The sequence below is a fragment of the Eurosta solidaginis genome, chromosome 4, assembly GCF_040869045.1.
Source record: "Eurosta solidaginis isolate ZX-2024a chromosome 4, ASM4086904v1, whole genome shotgun sequence".
NCBI lineage: Eukaryota > Metazoa > Arthropoda > Insecta > Diptera > Tephritidae > Eurosta > Eurosta solidaginis.
In genome coordinates, this window is record NC_090322.1 from 254,876,033 (window position 1) to 254,896,708 (window position 20,676).

The following is a 20,676-nucleotide window of genomic DNA, read 5'->3' on the forward strand; positions in this document are numbered from 1 at the left end:
GCCGCAACATATGTACTTTCGTACAAAGCTGTCGCAACAACTTTTTTTGTTCATTTGACTACTAAAACGGTCAATTACGAATCAACGATTTGTGCGCAATTGATTCAACATCTTGTTGCGATGGATACAAATTGACAGATATTTCGGTTGAATTGACCCGTATTTTGGTTGATTTTACCAGTATTTTTTTTCAGTGTAAATACCTTTGTGAGGTTTATCTTGGGAAAGCTTTTGTTTCACCACTTTGAGTGTTCTTGCTAAGGACAAAGCCTCACCTGGTAAATATATGTGCGTAAGTATTCACATATGTAACAGGATCCGTAACATGTAGGCTACATTTAAACTTAATTGGGAGGCTATAATTAATGTGATTCACTCCACTGGGCTAGTTGGAGATATGGCCGCCAACTTTAAAAAGTGTCAAACCAAGAATTTTTGAAAAACATCGTCACTTTTTTCGGGTAACTTGCTTTTTTAACAACTTAAGGACAATTTGAAAACATGTTCGACTTGGGCCATGTTATTTGAATTCATTGTTCCTTATTAATTTTTAGAAAAAATTATGCAAAGAGAGCATTTAAATGTTTTATATAACTCTTCCTTCAGTGCTTTGTTTTAATAACTTCGTGAATTGGACGATGCAAAATCCGTGTGGCATTGAAAGCGACTGTTTTTTTTAAATAACTTTTGAATGGGTGGAAAGAGTTAAATTTTGCAATTGGTTTCTTATAACTGGTAGTGATGCGCATCCGTTGATACCTCTTTCGACCATATCGGACCAATTTTCGACATGAACAATAAATGGCCTAGACAGTCTTAAATGAGTATAAAATATAGTAACGCGCCGCCGCCGCTTATTTTTGACATTCGGCGGCGGCGTGCGAAAAACGACGACAATCGGCGGCGTATATCTCTAGTAGTAACCACCATTGGGAAATTGAAAAATCTCTCCGATTACAATGTCTAGTTGAACCTACAATCAAAAACTTTTTTTATTTGTTATACGTACATATATTTATTTCTTTATTTCATACTAATTTTCATTTCAATATTAATTAATATTTATTTAATACGGTATAAATTTATTTTATAATATATTTATATGTATATATATATATTTTTTTTTTTTAAATTTAAATATATCTAACAATATTATTTTATTAAATATATACCTATTAATTATATTATAATTACGTTTATGTACATTTACAAAAAATGTTATTTTGAGTATACTTTTATATTTATAATCAGGGCAACCCGAAGTATACAACAGCACATTTTGCATATGACGCGTAACCGTAAAACCATCAAATATGCAAACATTTCACAAAAAATATTAGGTTTGAGCTCTACTTTATAAGCATATTTTTGCATATTTCTGCATATTTCGTAATTATAACTTATTTATTTCATCAACATCCTGGGAGAATTATTCTGCCGATAACTTGACGACTCTACTTAGGAATTGCGATCTCAGTTTAATAAGAAGCATGAATGTCAACGACATGGTCAACTAAATATAAATACTTGTTTACTAGATTGTATGGGAGTACTAACGTTGAAAAAAAAAAAACAGTACGGTAAAGTTAAATGGTATGACCAAGAATTGACAGAATTGAATAAACTTAAATACCGGTTGCACTCACAAGCTAGAGCAACGGGTGACTATACTGAATATAACATGGTCGCGAAGTACTACAAAAAACTAATCAAATTTAAAAACATTAAATAAATGGAGAATAATATTGATATCAATAGTTCAGATAGCAAGCTAATGTGGAAGCATCTTAAGCATGCTGTAAACTTAACGGGGGCAAAAGAAAAGATCTTGACGGTGATCGTTAAAGGTGTGACATATGATACACCTCGCGATATTGCTGAAGCATAGAACTCTTTCTTTATAGATAGTATTGTTGATATAAACAGGGAAATTGAAGTTGTTCAGAGTCAGAACGACTTCCAATTTACAGCTAGGTCATGTTTAAAATTCGAAGAAATTACGGTTGAGGATGATATACTTATAGCAAAATGGTTCAAAAATAAAGCTTGGGGAAAAATTTACTTTCAGAAGGCGTTATTAAAGATTCGGTATCGTACATGGGTTTCTTCTATGCAACCGCTATAAACAAATCCATGACTACTGGAATAGTGCCATACATGTGGAAAATTTCGACAATAGTACCAATTAGGAAAGTAAAAGATTCAATAACGGCAGAAGAACTAAGGTCGATAAATACATTGCCGAACATAGAAAAAATTCTGGAAATTGTAATAAAAAATCAACTGGTTAATTACTTAGAAAATAATAAAATCCTTATAAAGGAACAATCCGGTTTCCGAGAAAGACACTCTTGGGAGACGGCGTTAAATTATGTCATATCTAGCTGGAAGAAAGAGCTGAGCCTAAAAAAACATATAGTAGCAGTTTTCATTGACCTGAAAAGAGCGTTCGAAACAATTGATAGGAATATAATGCTCGATAAACTAAAAAAAATTGGTATTAGGGAAAAGGAATTGCAGTAGTTTAGAAGCTTCTTATCAGACCGGAAACAAAGAACAACCATCGAATCAGTAGTCTCATCCGAGGCACAAGTGGACATAGGCTTACCGCAAGGGTCGGTATTAGCACCAATCCTGTTCAACATTTACATAAACGATATATCATCAGCACTGAAATATAGTAAAATCAGGTTGTTTGCAGATGATGCGCTACTTGAAGTAAATGAAACGGACATTTCAATAGCAAGGAGCAAAATGCAAGAAGATTTGGACTCATTATATAGATGGCTTTGCATTAATAAACTCAAGCTTAACGTTAACAAAACTAAGTTCGTGGTTTTATCTAGGACGACCAATAAAGAATTACTTAATTTAGATCTAAAAATAATGAATACGAGCATAGATATTTAAGTACTTAGGGATCCTGATTGACAATAAACTGAGGTTTACGGATCATATTGATTATACTAATGCCAAAATGGGCAAAAAAATTGGATTTTGGAAGAGATCATGTAAACTTATTAGTAAGAAATATAAGTTGAAAGTTTATAGATCCATCATAGAACCGCACTTCTTATATTGTCCTACAATATTCTTTATCGCCAATGAAACACTAAACTGGTTGAGTGTGAAACAGTTGATATTTTACCATAGTATGAAATTTGTATTTTATATCAAGCATGGTAAATTACCAGCCTATCTAAGTGAAAAACTTGTTTATGTGAATGAAACCCACTCTTACATAATCAGGGAAAATAATAATTTTAGATTACCTCTTTTCAAAACAGAAATGGACAAGAAAAATATATTTCACAAAGGCCTGAAAAGTTTTAATGAACTACCTAATCATGTTAAAAATTGTGAAAACTTAAACACCTTCAAAAAAAGTTTATTAGAATATTGCAAAACCCTTCCAATAAGATAAAATATTTTGTGTCTGTATTTCATGTTACTGATCCTTGAGCGTACATGGCAATCCAAACAGATACAGAGGAATCTTATGCATCAGGTCAAATACATATATCGCTCGCAATCAAATTGGGAAAGAGTTCCTCAAAATATCGTCCCATACAAACAGTTGGAATGTTCATGTGAATCACGTCTATTCCTACAAAAATGGTGGAATAATAATATATTATAATTAATTATGTTTACATAAAAGCTGGTACAGGGAGGATTGGAAACACGTCCTTTCCAACCGCCCGATAAGAGTGGCTTACTCTGCTGAGCTTCTGACTTTTGGGTTGACCGGAATTCCGACAGCATAAACAATAAAACTGTGCCATCATACGTCTTGGAGTAGGTTAGGATTGAGAACACGTTCCTTCCAACCTCCCAATGAGATGACTCCAAGACTCGCCCGTTGGGACTACCAGTTCCCGTGCTGATCGGAATCTCATGCATTCCGACACCCCAAATTCTAGAAATCCTATTATTATTAAAATGTACTTATAATTTGTAATAATCTAAGTTTTATCCTTAAAACGCCGTAATAATAAATAAATAATAATAATTATGACTTATATATATAACATACATATATGTATATAAGCATAATTTGCAAAAAAATTTATTTTTTACAGTCGGAGCTTAAATATGAATATAAAGGTAAAAAGCAAGGGAAGGTATAGAAATGCTTTATATGAAAATATGAATATGGTTCGGATTGTTTAAATAATCCATTCAACTTTACTCTATAAAGCCAAGAGAATTACATCGGGCCGCCATAGTTGATGACCCGTTTTATGTTGATGGTATCACCCTTGATGAACTTAGATGGTAGGTCCTATCATACCTGTCGAGTAATTATTTGAATGAATCATCGACTTAAAAATAAAACCATAAAAAAAATCTGGGTCGGTTAAAATACGGTAAACTGGCTGGCCAGCGCAAACCGTCAAAACCAGGGACTAAACGACGCAGAAATGCTTTCTTCAGAATATGTCACGTTCTTGAAGAAAATACCACTTTATGCAGATTTGTATTCTGAGTTTGTTTGCATCAAAAATTGTTAAATATCACAAATATTCAGCGCCGTATCACCCAGCAACTAACGGACAAGCAGAGCGTAGCGTACAAACAGTCAAGAAAGCATTGAAAGCGATGGGTACTACGAGTACTTCATTAAAGACAAATTTGAATGAATTTTTGAGGCAATACAAAAACGCACCGCATGCAACCACAGGGTCATCACCAGCACTACTATTTATGGGGCGACAGTTGCGCACAAGGTTGAATCTGATTCGACCAGAGGAAGTTTCAAAGAAGGTAGAAGAGAAGCAATACGTAAAGTCCAGGAAAACTATTAGGGAGTTTGAACCAAATCAAAATGTTTACTTTTTGTCTGGAAATCCACGAATTTGTAAGTGGCTCAGGGGAACCATAAACGCACGTCTAGGTGATCTGCACTATGAAATACTCTTCAATGGGAAAAGTGTAAAACGGCATGTGGACCAAATACGCAAAGCCCCGGTTGGACCTGATAAAACAGCTCGGGAAGTTGATTATTACAAGGCGAGGCTGTCAACCGAAGACAAAACTAATGAAAACGAGGCATCAGCTGAAGTAGATAGCACTGAAGCAATAACGCAACCGGTGGTTACTGAAACGGCGCAGTACGAATCGTGGGGATCGGAAGATTTTGAAGGCTTTGCTTCGGCCAATAGTACAATAGCGCAAAATCCTACATCGACACGGCATACAACACCCGAAACAAGTAGGATACCTAAAATTCCACGGAGATCAACCCGACAGAGAAGGGCACCTGTCGGATACTCACCTTAGCCCTTGCAGAGGAGGGAAAAATGTTATGTATGAAACGAGATGGCAGCGCCATGACAATAAATTATTTATTGTCATGGCGCTGCCATCTCGTTTCATACATAACAAAAATATTAAACACGAAGTGAAACTTGGCACCATTTGCAAAAGTTATAGCGATTTCCAAGAGCGTGATTACTTTTGGTCCACCCGTTAGTTTGAAATATAAAAGCATATTTTACGGCTTATGAGGAACTTAAATGCATATATTTAAGCATTATTTAGATTTTAAATGCATTTTATAAGCCCCTAAAATCAGTATTTTTTTTTTTTTTTGCATATTTTGGTTAGCCCTATTATATACCTCCGAGGAATTTGCGTCGTGCTCCTTTTTAATATTTCCTACAAATTGGCATGACATAATTATGAGTGGCAGAGCCCCAAATTCTTACTTTAGATAAAGTCGCCCCTATTGTAGTGATAAAACTCCGAGTACTTTACGAATTAACGAGGTGACGCATAGTAAATGGCGAGCAAAATACCAATAAGCTATCCAAGCCTGAGTGGTGATAACTCGAATGGGAGAAATGCGGACACATGTATCGCTTGCCCGACGCTATCAGGGCAATAAAAAATGAGCCGTGTGTAGCAGGAAAAGTCAGTTTTAATCTGTATATAATGTGTAGTTTGGTGCTTGTATACAGGTGTCATCTCCTGGTTTGGGATTGGCACCTAGTGGGAGATTCGCAGTGGCTGTGGGTTCATCTCGCAATGTTTGGTTCTTTTCTTACATGCGGTGGAGCTCAATTGTTGGGAAGTTAACAATAAAGCATACTTAAGTTATGCAGTATCTTCTCCGCTGAAGTTGGCAATAAAGAATACATTTTTCAAAGACTCTTCTGCGGAAAGTCAAAGAAGAGGTTGATCACATTCCTAAACCAGGAGTATACCTGTTGAGCAATAGCCGAATCGGATATGTGAGTATGTGGTCAGTAGATGAGGCTGTAAGTCGTAGACTCAAACGGACACTCATACAATCCGTTAGAAAATGTTGTTCACATCCCTTAATACTTGTATTAAGATTGTGGAATTGTATTATGTATCTGATGAACCAAAGCATTAGAGCATGATCTGTCGAATTATTTATGCTTGGAATAGAATGGTAGTGGAACTCAAGGTGGAGTTGTTTTGCAACCGGATGTCATCATCCATAAAATGGTAAGGAGCTTTCATAGACTCTGTATCTTACCATGATAAGAACTTGTGATTGTACACCTGATTAAAAGCTAATTTGGTACCAAAACGATCGTGCTATGAAGTGTTTTTGGGTAAGGAAGATGGAGATGATCGTTGAACCACTGATCATGCAATTAGATCCGTTGTGTTTGACACCATGATGTTAAGCCTAAAGAGGCAGGCACTCACGTTAAAAGCATATATATATATATATATATACATCCTTGATCGCTGCGAACAAAAGCAATATGTGCAGCATACTTTCAGGTAGACGCCCCCTTATATTGGGTTTAGAGTTGTATAGCAAATGGAGAATTATATATATATATATATATATATATATATATAAATGTATATAATTCTCCATTTGCTATACAACTCTAAACCCAATATAAGGGGTATATATATATATATATAAATGTATATAATTCTCCATTTGCTATACAACTCTAAACCCAATATAAGGGGGCGTCTACCTGAAAGTATGCTGCACATATTGCTTTTGTTCGCAGCGATCAAGGATGTAGATTACAACAACGTATCTATCAAGATATTACAATATCGGGAAAAGTGAAAAAGCGTTTGTGAGGGAAATGATTGCGCTTTTAAAAGGTATTTGTAAACCTAAAAAAAAAATTAGTTGTCGTGGCGAAATTTCGCATTGAATGCGGTAGAAAAATGTGATTTTCGTATCTTTATGTCAGAATATCTCAAAAGCAAGAACAAAAAAGGTAAAATCTGAAATCTGATTTGTTATTAAGACCTCCGAATGGAAGAAATTCCGAAAAGTATTATCACATATCTGGGTCTGGATTTTTTTTTCAAATTTTCTCGGTCTGTTTAGTTGTTAACATAACATGGCTATGGAAGCAATATAATGAATTGTTTTGTTGATTGAACTGGTGAAACAGTCAATTCAGAATCAACAATTTGTGCAAAGTTGGTTCAACAGCTATTTGTGATGGATGAAATTTGACAGACATTTGTAGAACAGCAAAAGCAAATCGAACGAATTGGAAAATAACTGACAGTCTTATGTTGGTCTGGGCCTGAAAACCATTTTCACTCATGCGATAACTACGCAAATGTCAACTATTTCGAAAAGTTTTAATAAGTTGTGGATCTAACGAGCAGTATTTGTCGCTAGTTTGCATATGCCATTAATCCGATCCACCATTACAGACATATTGTGATTTAAGAAATGAGTTTCAATCACGGATAGTAAAACACCTAATATGGGCCCTGAACGAAAATTCATGAATTGATCTAAAGTGATTTGGGTAAGTGTGCATTCTCTGTGTGCTGTATATTTGGTGTAGAAAACTTCAGCTATTTTCTGCATTTACTACGGTTAATAGACTGAATTTTATACGAAATAAAAGTTCCGTTAGAGCGGAGCAGGTTGTAGGAAAGGACTGTGTATTCAAAACCCATTCGGACATTTTTATATTAAAACGAAATTTTTTATTTTATTAAAGTGAAAATCGAAAGTGTTATTTTTGACAATGTCATAAGTCCTTTTTTTCGAAAAATTTCCCAATACTCATTTTGGAAAGATAACTGTATGTACTAAAATTAGCACCAAAAAAATTAACACACTTTTTTTGTGAACTAATGCCGTCAATTTCAAAAATAAAAGTTCATAAATAATAAAAAAGTTCTTAAGTATTTCAAATATATCTAGGCGATTCACATGGATGTCGTATTCGTTGTAGAGTCCTAATTATTCTGTTGTTTCCATGTTTTTCGAAATAAAGTTTGATTAAAACATAGCATATACGAAGAATAGAAGATCTTGTGAACTGCTTAACTTTTTATGATAACAAAAATGGTAATTAATAAAACAAAAGCAGTATTCATTTTAGCATAAGTTTATTCAATAATTCAAAAGCAAAATACAGCATTCAAAAATTTTCATAATAATTAAATTTATAAATTTTATATGACATTCAAAATTATTATTATTATTATTTACTCTATTTAAACGTACTAATTTAAGCTTAGCTTAACTAAACGTACGCCAAATACATTAACAATTATGTAACATTACTAACATCTTTATGTAGTAAGTACACACTTTCACGATACTCGAATAAAGGAAGTGACTGTCGACTGCTTCTCTGACAGTTTGAAGGCTAATTTATATGGAGCGATCGACAGTCACTTTTGTAGCTTGATGATTGAGTTTCGTGATTGGAGTGTTTGTATTTTGTGATATTACTTTTTATAACAACTAATTATACATAAATATATTTTTATTATTATTTCGCCTATTTGTGAATTTGTTTATATATTTGTTAACAGTATTATGATTTTGTTTTTGTTAAATATAAAAATACAAAAAGCCTGGAAAGTTGTTTATCCATTGCAAACATTTTTAGTATCGTATGTATGTCGGTGTGTGGGTTGTATTAATATGTATATTTAATATTTGTTTATCATTATATACTGCAATGAAAATGAATTTGGAAGGGGAAAAAACAGTTATTAACTGGAGATATTTGATTTTCACTAGCTCTTCAAATATTTACCGACTTGTTCATAAAAAATAAAAACTGGTTTATTAAGCTCTTATAAACGAAAATTTGTATGAAAATGTCATTTTAAAAAGCTTTAAAAACCTGTTTTATTTTTTATGAATATAGCGGTTAATATATAAGTTATACTTATCGACTACGTGTTTTTAATTTTTTTTAGTTTTGTTCTCTAATTTAAGGCATTTACTTTAAGCATACATTCAGAAATTCCACATAAGAATAAAAAATAATTCATAACAATTTTAAAATAATTTTTAAAAAATTCTTGTATTTTCTTTTAAGCAGAAAAAATATTTTGTTTTCATATTAAATGAATTTAATTTAAATAAATATAATTTCATTACTTTTGTCTAAAATAATGGTGCGTCATTAAAACTTGCTCAATGCAAACCTAATAAATCTCGCAAAAAACTACGAGAGAAGTATAATTTGCGAATTTTACAATCAGCATTTAGTTTAAGTGAATTCCCTTATTAGTTTTAGTGTGGCCAAATTAAAAAACAAAATTATTGTTTACAGTATGTTGAAAAGTAATTGTTCTTTATTTTAATAAAATAAATAAATATCATTTTATATGACCATACTACAGTGCGCTGGCTAAAAATAACTGGATTTAATGCGTAGTTTTGTTGTTATAATACATTTTTTTTTAAATGCAGTTTCATGAACTATGAAAAGCATACTTTTTTGTGCGTTAAATAACAAAACAAAGGAGAGGCCTCGTCTTACGTCAAATATATACGTTCTACTGCTTCAAGATTTCAATTGTATAAATTGAAATAGAAAACAGATATTTATTTGACGTTCATTATATTTTTTTTATTGAATAGCTTTTGTTGTGATTCTGACGTAGGTACTGCCTGACAATACTTCATATATAAAGTTCATAGACACGACAAGTGACACCACAAAATTATATCGTTCTTTTTTCACTCGAGTTGTCGTAAATCATAAATGGTAAGTGAATCGTAATTAGAATCGCTCGTTTTCGTTCAATTGTCGTTAAATCAAAGAGGATAAATATTGTAACGAATTTTACTTGCAAATCCTCTTATTTGCAATCCTCTGCTAAGTTCGAATCACTAAACTGTTGAATAAATAACTCCAATTTGTAATAATGCAAAATGGCCTTTATTAAAGTACTTCACAATACACTCAAACTGTGCAGCGAATAGCTTGCTTAATAACCACACTGATTGATAGCTCAATGAAACTCTACTATTCAAAATAATACTGCTATTGCTCGCTAGATATCGTCTTAATCGCAACTGCTTGACAACTCAAATCAAACTGAATTACTTCTTACTCGCCTGCACTGCTTTTATAGTTTACGCTGCATACTTCTAGGCTCTTCGATTTCCAGAAGTTACTAGTTGTTTCGGCTACAAAATCGCCAGCCACAACTACGTGCACAAATTATTGCTCTCTCTTGTGACAACTCAGATAAGATATATGCATGTATTTGTGCATTGCCGCTCAGATGTTCGTATACGTACATATGTGTAGACGCAATTATTTATTCGTTTATGTAGATACATAATGATGAATTATTGATGTGCATTCACGTCACTGGTTAGCATCGCTTAGGGACGATAGCATCGCTCAGTGCTGCTAACATTCGTTACACTGCCCTCCACCTAAGTCTGATCGTCCCGATCAGACAAATCTCTCGATCTAAACGCCGCTAGCATCTCCAAATGAACCACCTTTCTATTTCGTGGTTTCCCAATGGTTTGTATGCGGTAGATGGAATTACTGATCTTCTTCACAACCTTGTACGGGCCTTCCCAAATGCACCGAATTTTGGCTGGAACACCTTTCCGCCGGAGAGGGTTGTTTAACAGTACCAAATCTCCCTCCAAGAACCCTTCCGAATTATTGTTCTCATTGTACCTGCGTTTGATCTTACTACTCATTATCCTTAGTCGTTTCCTCACACTCTGTTGTTTGATCAATGAACTACTTCGCAGAGCTTGCGCTTGACGGATTGGCTTGACAGTATCGTTCCGCCGTTTCCCAACAGAAGTGCGCGATGGCTTGAAACCACCCTTGCATGCTTCCTGCAAAATTCTTGCAGTCGTTTTAGTGCGTCCATTAGGGTTTGTCAATGCCGGTGTTTTTGTCGCAGGTACTTTTGATTTCGCTTTGTTTGGCCCATTCGTTTCATCAACCTTTACCTTTGACTTTCGTGGCCTTTGTCGACTTTTCTCCACCAGTACTCGATTACTGCTGAAACCTTTTTCCAAACTGAAGTTAATTGGCACATCCTGGTTCTTATAAAGCATCACCCTTTTCTGCATATCGATCTTGATGTCATGGTCAACCAAGAAGTCCACTCCCAATATGACTTCATCAACGATCTTCGCCACAACGAATTTGTGTAAAACCATGACCTTCCCAATCAGTACTTCACATATCACTTCTCCCTGGACTTGGTTATACTCGCCTGTGACCGTACGCAACCTTGCTCCAGGTAACGGTTTAACTCTCCTGTTGACTAATTCAGATCGAATCAAGGAATGAGATGCCCCCGTATCTACAGTCAGTACACGCTCTTTACCATCCACATTCCCTCTGACGGTAAGACTGCTTGATTTCCTTCCAATTTGCGACACAGATATCACAGGACATTCAATAGCCGGGGCAAGTTTTCGTTCTTTACATTCGACACGCTCTTGCTCATTTCCGCCAGCTTTGCGTTTACGGCCACCCACATTGTTGGAACTATTAGCACCAAGATCGCAATGACGTGCAATGTGACCTGGGTTGCCGCACTTGAAACATTTAATAACTCCGGCATTCTTCTGTTGAGATCCCTTCAGTGCTTCCAAAATTGGGTCTACCCACTCTGGCCTTTCTACTTCCACACGGCGTGCTTTGAAAACTGGCTTACACAGAAGCGACGCTGTTTCCTGAATCAGAGCTTGTGACACCGTTTCTGCGAATGTTGGCTTTGGGTTTGCGTATGTAGCCCGCTTCGTTTCCACATCTCGTATGCCATTTATGAAACTCTGGATTTTTACCCTTTCAGTGTATTCCACGGGTGCATCCGCATTTGCAAGATGAGCCAATCTTTCAATGTCCGAAGCAAACTCCTGCAAAGTCTCGTTAGCTTTTTGGTAGCGGTTTTGCAATTCTATTTGAAATATCTGTTTCCTGTGTTCGCTTCCGTATCGCCGTTCTACAGCAGCCATCAATGCGTCATAACTGTTCCGTTCGTACTCTGGAATAGTCTGTAAGATTTCCGCGGCAGGCCCTTTCAGTGCCACGAACAGAGCTGCAACTTTATCTTCAGCATTCCATTGGTTCACTGCTGCGGTCTTCTCAAACTGTAGCTTAAAGACCTGAAAAGGAACAGAACCGTCAAAGGATGGTGTCTTTACCTTTGGATTACTCGTTGAAACTGCTGGGCGATTTAGTTGCAACTGCTCGATACGTCCTCTCAAAGCATCCACCTCGGCCTCGATTTTATCCTGTCGACCACTGAAGCCTTCATGAAACTGGGTTAGTTTTTCTTCCATATGCGCTTCCAGTTTAGATGATATACGGACTTCCTGCTCTTCTAGTTGTGTGGAGATCTGAGATGATATCTGTGCTGAAATTTGTGAAATACGCGTTTCTTGTGCTTCAATTTTCGATGTTATTTCTGACGACATTTCTGCAATACGTGTCTTCTGTTCTTCCATCATGGATGTTATATCTGTCTTTTGCGATTCCAGTTGAGAAGCCACTGTCGATGTTTGAGCAGATATTGCAGCCAAAATCATGTTCAAGTCTGTGCTCGTAACTGTCTGCGATGTTTCGTTTTTCTCTTCAATTTTTGTTACTTCCTCGCCATCAAGATGAAAGTCATACTTTTCCACATCAATTCCTTCCGCTTCCATTGCCTCTCGTAGCCGTGCCTGAAGTTCAAGTTTAACGCCGCTTGTATTCAATCCACGGCTCTCCAACTCCTTCTTTAGTTGCTGGATCTTCAATTCACTGAACTTTGCCATGTCCTAGTTGTATTCCCAATCTTCGGAATTTATTCAACAATTCCTCTTCTGACACCAATTGTAACGAATTTTACTTGCAAATCCTCTTATTTGCAATCCTCTGCTAAGTTCGAATCACTAAACTGTTGAATAAATAACTCCAATTTGTAATAATGCAAAATGGCCTTTATTAAAGTACTTCACAATACACTCAAACTGTGCAGCGAATAGCTTGCTTAATAACCACACTGATTGATAGCTCAATGAAACTCTACTATTCAAAATAATACTGCTATTGCTCGCTAGATATCGTCTTAATCGCAACTGCTTGACAACTCAAATCAAACTGAATTACTTCTTACTCGCCTGCACTGCTTTTATAGTTTACGCTGCATACTTCTAGGCTCTTCGATTTCCAGAAGTTACTAGTTGTTTCGGCTACAAAATCGCCAGCCACAACTACGTGCACAAATTATTGCTCTCTCTTGTGACAACTCAGATAAGATATATGCATGTATTTGTGCATTGCCGCTCAGATGTTCGTATACGTACATATGTGTAGACGCAATTATTTATTCGTTTATGTAGATACATAATGATGAATTATTGATGTGCATTCACGTCACTGGTTAGCATCGCTTAGGGACGATAGCATCGCTCAGTGCTGCTAACATTCGTTACAATATAATAAGAGACATCACTCGTTACTTTGTATAATGTTTTCGTTATGGTAGTCGTAGGTTTTTTTTTGGGCGAGATGTGCATACATTTCTTCTATACATTTTCGTGGGGTATTTGTGTTTATTTTTCCGACTGTATTTAATTAGCTAATTAATTCTCTTTACAAAAATCACATTTGCATAAGGTGCCTAGGCGGTATGGATAAATGCGAGACAATTTAAAATGTCCCTCCTGGAAAGAGTTAGGCATCAATTTTTTTTAATTTCCAGCGAGTTACTCGCCACTCGTAGCAGACTGACTCTTATTATATTTATCCTCTTTGGTTAAGTTGCTTGTTGTAGTCAGTCAATATATGACTTGAAGCCACAAAATATTTTTTCGTAATTATTGTAGTTCTTACAAGTAAGCTAATAGTACTACCTTTTCTAGGAATAGTGTCGCCGTATTGGCTTTTCTAAGCGCTCTTGTACGTTTGTGTATTTATTTCTCCGAATATTTTCCTCTGTATAAGCAAATGAGCCTTAAATTTCATTTAGCGGAAGATAGTAGCTTATGAATTCTCGAGTTTGTCCGAAAAACTATTTTTCGTGAGTCTCGGCTTTTCGCTGGTTTCTTGACGCTCACTTTTATATAGAGCTTACGATTTGTTACGGAGCAGAAGCGAAAATTACCACAAAACCACAAGTAAGAAACACCGGAATACAGCTAATTCAGCGGCTTTATTGCGCAACGAGAAGCTTGCGAGGTTTACGAGAGTTTCGAGATACAAAAATCTCGCGAGAAGCCGAGTTCTCGATTTTTCAGGTCCCGAGAATCTCTCTTGTGTTCGAGATTTCTTCTCGGAAGATAGTAAAATTTAGGCAATGAGTTTTATATGAAGAACAGAAAATGTCGTAATTTTGTTTCCATTATTATGAATGTTATTGGACGCTTTCAGCGAGCACAAATGTTGATGAAGCCGTTGAGTGATAGTTTTTAGAGCTTACGATTTCTTCTCGAACACAAGCGAGATTTTCGAGACCCGAGAAATCGAGAACTCGACTTCTCGCGATATTCTCGTGTCTCGAAGTACTCGTAAATTTCGCGAGATTCTCGACATAAACTTAATTTTTAACTTTTTTTTAAACTTAGTTTTTTTACTTGTGAATTTTTTTTTATTATATTGCTTTTCAATGACATTTCACTCAAAACATATTTATTATACATGTAATATTGTTCACAATATTTAATTTTTTAACGAGGCATCGAGAACACGGCTTCTCGCGAGATTCCGAATTTCGAAATACTCGCGAGCTTCTCGATTTTCAATTCTCGAACCCCTAAATACTCGTAATACTCGCGAGCTTCTCGACTTTCAATTCAATCGCTTCATTGTCAGTATTCTATACATTTCGGTGTTTTTTAATTGTGGTTTTGTGGAAATTTTCGCTTGTGCTACGTAACAAATAGTAAGCTCTATATAAACAGCCAATTAAATTGAATGTCGAGAAGCGCGTGAGTATTACGAGTATTTCGAGAATCTCGCGAGAATTGAAAGTCGAGAAGCTCGCGAGTATTACAAGTACTTCGAGATTCGAGAATCTCGCGAGAAGGCGAGAATCGCGAGAAACTCTTCTCGAACAAGTTCGAGAAATCGTACGCTCTAATAATTTTCTGAATGCATCGTTCGAATTTTACGCAAAATAACGGCATACATTTTTTCGGTAAATTCGCTGTTTATTCGGCTTTTTCACCTTAATTCTATCGTTAAAAATATTTTTTTAGAAAATGTTGGTACGGAGTGATAAACATATCGTTATGGCATTGGGTCGAGTGGATACAAAAATTTGAGTTTTTTTTATAACTTTAACTTTCATACTGACGTTTTCTGATAAAAATTTCTACAAAATTTCTCAAATTTTATAAAAAGCTTTCGCTTATTTTTCATTCAACCGACTCATTGTTATCGTGTCGTTACGAAATTGTTTCAAGACTAGCTTAAGAAAGAGGGTCACAAAACTCTGTATCGACCGGCACACATAAAATTTAAATTCAAGAATTTGCATTTCAACATTGTTTTCCAACAAATTTTACGTAAATTAAGTTCTTAAATACAAGTAAAAAATTAAAAATTGTACAAATATGTCTACAGTTTTTTTAATATTTAGCCGTTAAAGATTCTCTTTTACATTGGCTGGATACATTCTTTGACATGATCGGCTTGCTTTAGATGAAATTATCCACTTTTTTGTCTGGGGGGGAGAAGGTCTTTTTTTGTTTTAATAGAGCGCATTTATTCGCAAAAAGTCACAAATTATTTAATTATAAATTAAATGTTATTTTAAAATATATAGGCGCATAGTCATAGTCACAATAAAATAGGTTTTAAATTTAGTTGCAGTTTTTTGCATCTGCATCTAAATATAAAACCTATTCCATTTTGACTATCACTCCGCGCCATAATTTTTAAACAGCGAAGTTCGCGTAATACATCTCTAAGCTGTGAGATTTTGACTTTCTGCCTGTGGCTTTACTATTTTTCCGCCATTTTTTGTAACGCTTTTATCCCTTCCACTGTTTAGTAACTTTGTTGTAACTTTTTTCAATTACATATATTCTAGGCTTCTCAGATTCATAGAAATAATTTTGGGACCCATATCTTACTTTGAATTGCTTTCTAAAGCCTGGTTTTCACTAGTTGGTTAACCTAAGCGAAAACTAAGTTTGCTCAAACTCCAGAGCAGTTTTTCAGTCACAGTTCAAGGCCGCCTTTTTGGTTTTCTGTTTTGTACGAGAACTTTAGGTTTTCATTATCTAGATAATTTGTAGTTAAGGCAGCAGTTGGATTTGGTCTACCCCAAAAACACTGGAACAATATTTATTCAATCTTCGAGAAATATGTGTACATATATCTAGTTATGAAGTTGATATCCAACATTATTCTTAAACCTGGTTCTCGAGTTGATATCCAACATTATTATCCAATCACTATTCAACATTTGACAACTTTTTAAAATTCATAGTTTTCGAGTTGATCTCCAACGTCATTACCAAATTATTCTGTAACTTTTGAAAGATTTTGAGAAACGAATATTCAGCTCATTTCTCCAATTGATAGCCTACATCGAGTTGAGGTGAAGTTGAAAAAATGAATCTTCTCCAAAGCGGTACCACCAAAGCCAACAGCTGTTCATTGCGCGAAATTAAAAACCTGGTTGGTAGCAGTAATGAAGCGTTATAAATAAAAAATACACGTTTTACTTTATTTTCGTGAAAATTCTGTAGTAGTGGAATCTAACATTTGAGTCGAACTAGAGACCCACACTTGAGTACGTGTTGAGAACTATCTTTTTTTAAACTTAAGTAGCAGCAATTTTTGTTTTATAAGAAATTCCGTCTTTTGCTGAAAACATACAATTCTCTAGTTGAGCCACTGTTTCGAAATAACGCTTGTGATTTTAGAAGTGTGATAGTTGTCAACATGATTTCTAATGGTACTGAAGTCCAAATGCTTGTTGGGTATAGTCGACGCCATTGCGCACGAACACAAATAACTAATAGGTTCACTATAGTACCGCTTTAGCTCAGCCTAAACATCAGTTAAAGCAGAGTGAAAAACTGCAGAATACTTCAAACTTCCAAGCATCAACAAAAGTTTTTATTGATCTGCAATTCAATCACTATAAGATATTTCTTTGTATTTCAGTTTTTGCAAAATTTTAATTTTTCCACAAATTGTAAGAGTCACAGCTAACTACTGACAAAGAGAAACGTTGTTTGGACCCAAGTTTTAAAAAAGTTGTTATAATAAAAAATTTCCGATATTTTCAAAAATTCATAACTAAAAATAGAAAAAATAAATCAACTATGTAATAATCTTTTTCTTGCATCTTTTCCGAAAAGAAAGAAAGAACTATGTATACATGAAGATATCTTAATTTTTAGCAAAATTAGTGATGGATGAGTTTACATGGAATGCCCCATTTCTTACATACCATTAGAAGATAATGGAGCTCATTCGCAGTTAAATTACATTGATCAGTAGCAACTGCTTAACGATTTCACTTAAATAATTTTATATTTGTTTTTATTATGTAACAACAACAATAATTTCCTCATAATGCAGTTCAGCTTAATCTCAATACTTATTATTAAACAAATTTTTCTTATACAAATAATACATTTAATGTATGTATGTATATTTAGTATAGTAAGAGAAAACTGTTAAGTTTGTTCATACAAAAAAGATTGTACAAGTACACCACAAATGAGTTGATTCAGATTTAAAACTCCTTCAAACTGCCACCACGCTTCAATTTGGCAAAACGTTTGAAACCCATCCCACTGTTACTTCCACACATCGATGACGAAAAGCCACTCTCTCTGCCGCGCACATTCAGCGTACTTACGCTCAGTACACCCAAACCGCTATTGGTCATATTACTGTTATTGCCACGCTCACGCGAGATGAAACTGCCACGAAAACGTACACGACCGCGACGCGCGATGCGTTGCAACGGGCGCCACTCAAACTCCTGAGATTATAATTTTTTCTCCCACACCACAATGTGAGCATCATTTGAGTTGGCGATCAATGGCGTAGATGCGCCACTACTATTAAGCGTTGACGATTTACTGCTAGTGTTGCAGCCATTACCGCTGCCCGGCGAATGTGCATTATTATACCAAATATGACGCCAATAGCCGCGTCCGCCCATTAGTGTGATGATTGTGCGTGGTCCATCAGCGTTTTGTTGTTGTTGCTGTTTACTGTTTTGTTTTTGTTTACGTTTGAGCGTCGCCACTGCTGCAGGTGGTGGTGTGCATGCACCCGTGGCGCTAGTGCTTGTGCCATTACCTTTTGCGTTCGCCATTTTCATATCCAGTAACTTAAGACTCTCTTCTGTTTTGGGTGTGCTGTGATGTTGTTGTATTTCGGTGGTGGTGGTCATTAGACCATTCTCGGATATATTCCCCAAATCACTGCCATTGCCCGAGGTTTTGTGACTAGCGCTACTGCTATTACGCGATACAGAACGTCCACCAAACAAACGTATACCCATGCTCTCCTCGCTACCCGATGATGTGTATAAGCTTGAAGATTTTGAGTCAACCGACCAATTGGAGAGATCTAGCGAACGTGGACGTGATGCTTTCATTCGTAGTCGCCGATCTAGAGTACTTACTTTGCCAGGTATGGCCGCGAGTTCGGGGTCTGAGCGCCGCATGCCTTCATACATCATATCCATGAGATTACCTTGTGTGCCCTCTTCGGCATCATAATCCTCCTTGACAAAAATCAATTTTCCATATAAACCATAAACATCGCAGTAGCCATGTTCACCATGATTGAGTGTGCTCGTATTTGAGTGCATGCTGGTGTTGAAGCCGCGCGGTAGCGTTTTAGCCATACGCGCGGAATCAGAGGATAAATCACGAAAACGTTTGCGATGTAGCGCTGGTGAGTTGACAAGTGAGGCGCGTATTTTCGAGAGAGATTGATCAAACGAATTTTGTTTATCCAATTTAGAGCAACGCGGCGAAGAGGTGTTGGAATCAGCATCCACACTAAGCTCGCGCAACATTGACGCCACAGGTGAAGCAGTGCCTGAGAGCGAATCGTCCTTTGGTAGATCCCGTCGCAATATTACTACCGATTCATCAAGTTCAGCTTCGGTAAGTTTTTTGGGATCAGCATCAATTGCGGGCAGTTGTAGGTCATCACCCATGCTGGGTGTGGTAACGGTGGGTTCCGTGCAAAAGGCAACAGGCAGCGCTTGTGTTGGTGGATGTTTGTAGCTGGGGTAGACCCGTGGTATGAGTGGTAGCAGGAAAGTGATGGGACCAAAATGAGCATGGCATGACATATTAATGCTGCCGCTTATGATGGGCACACCTTCGAGGCGCGGTAAAGGTATCGTCACAGCGATGCCTACATTTGTGCCAACCCACAGCAATCCCTTGCAAGCCATAAGCGCCGTTACATAAACCGAACTATTATTAACCGCCTGCTCTTTCTTGCTGTCACTGCGCAGTACACTCGATGCAATATTGATATCTTGCAAATGCTTGAAGGTCTCTGTGTGATATAGGCACAAAACACTCGAATTCTTCAACGAAATCCAAAGTCCAATGCCTGAATGCGCCATCACGTGCACTTGTTGATTGGCGCCATGTTGCACTTCAAAACTTTTTTGTATCTCACCATTGAGCGCATTCAACACGTAAACACGATTGGCGCACGAAGCATAAATATTCATATTGATTGGTAAGAGGCTGGGCACTGACAAACCCGATTCGCCCAACTGCACCACCTGTGGATCCTTTAACATCCAAACGCCATCGTAGGAGCGTCGATAAATGAGCATTATAGCGTTAGAGAGCGCCACATAAACAACATCGAAATGATAGAGTATACGTGTAACGACACCAGGTACGGTACTGCAGCCCAGCTGCTCTTCTTGCTCGGGATTTTGTGCCGTGTAAATTAAAATACGTCGACTATCCGTGCCCATCCAAACCAGATCACCGAGAAGGTTGCAATGTTCCTCTCGTTTCTTGTTGCCATCCAATCCCTTTACGAACTCCATAGCGGTCACTTGAGTTTCAACCAAATCGAATGAGCCAACATCGCGCAAATTGCCCGCCTGTTGATGATGCTGTGATAGTACTGCAATGTGTGATGATGTACCATCGCTAGTGCATACCCAGAGGTAATTTTGTTGTTTGTGACGTCGGCGTGCATTGCCGCTCAACTTTAGGTCATTGGCTATTGTATAATAACATCCACAGCGCACCTGAAATGGAAAATTTGTAGGAGTTAGAAGATTTATTAATTTTAGAACAACGGAAGGTACCACGCGTCCTTTAAAAGAAAGGCTAAATTTTTCATAAATCTGCAATTATTGGCAAAAGCTATCCAATATTCGTTGTAGAATTCAGTATATACGGGGGTTGGGGTGGAGAAATGAGAGTGGAAGTTGGAGCAGAAGTGGGGATGGGAGTGGAAC

The 20,676-nt window shown here is 36.4% G+C and overlaps 1 protein-coding gene across 1 annotated transcript in view; it reads right to left on the reverse strand.

Moving 5' to 3' along the window:
- Nucleotides 1–13,677: 13,677 nt before the first annotated feature.
- LOC137251357 (uncharacterized) overlaps nucleotides 13,678–20,676 on the reverse strand; it is a 447,872-nt gene continuing 440,873 nt past the window's right edge. The window contains exon 7 of the mRNA XM_067785787.1: nucleotides 13,678–20,463. Coding sequence (XP_067641888.1) covers nucleotides 18,208–20,463 — 2,256 coding nt within the window. The 3' untranslated portion in view covers nucleotides 13,678–18,207. The remainder of the gene's footprint in view (nucleotides 20,464–20,676) is intronic.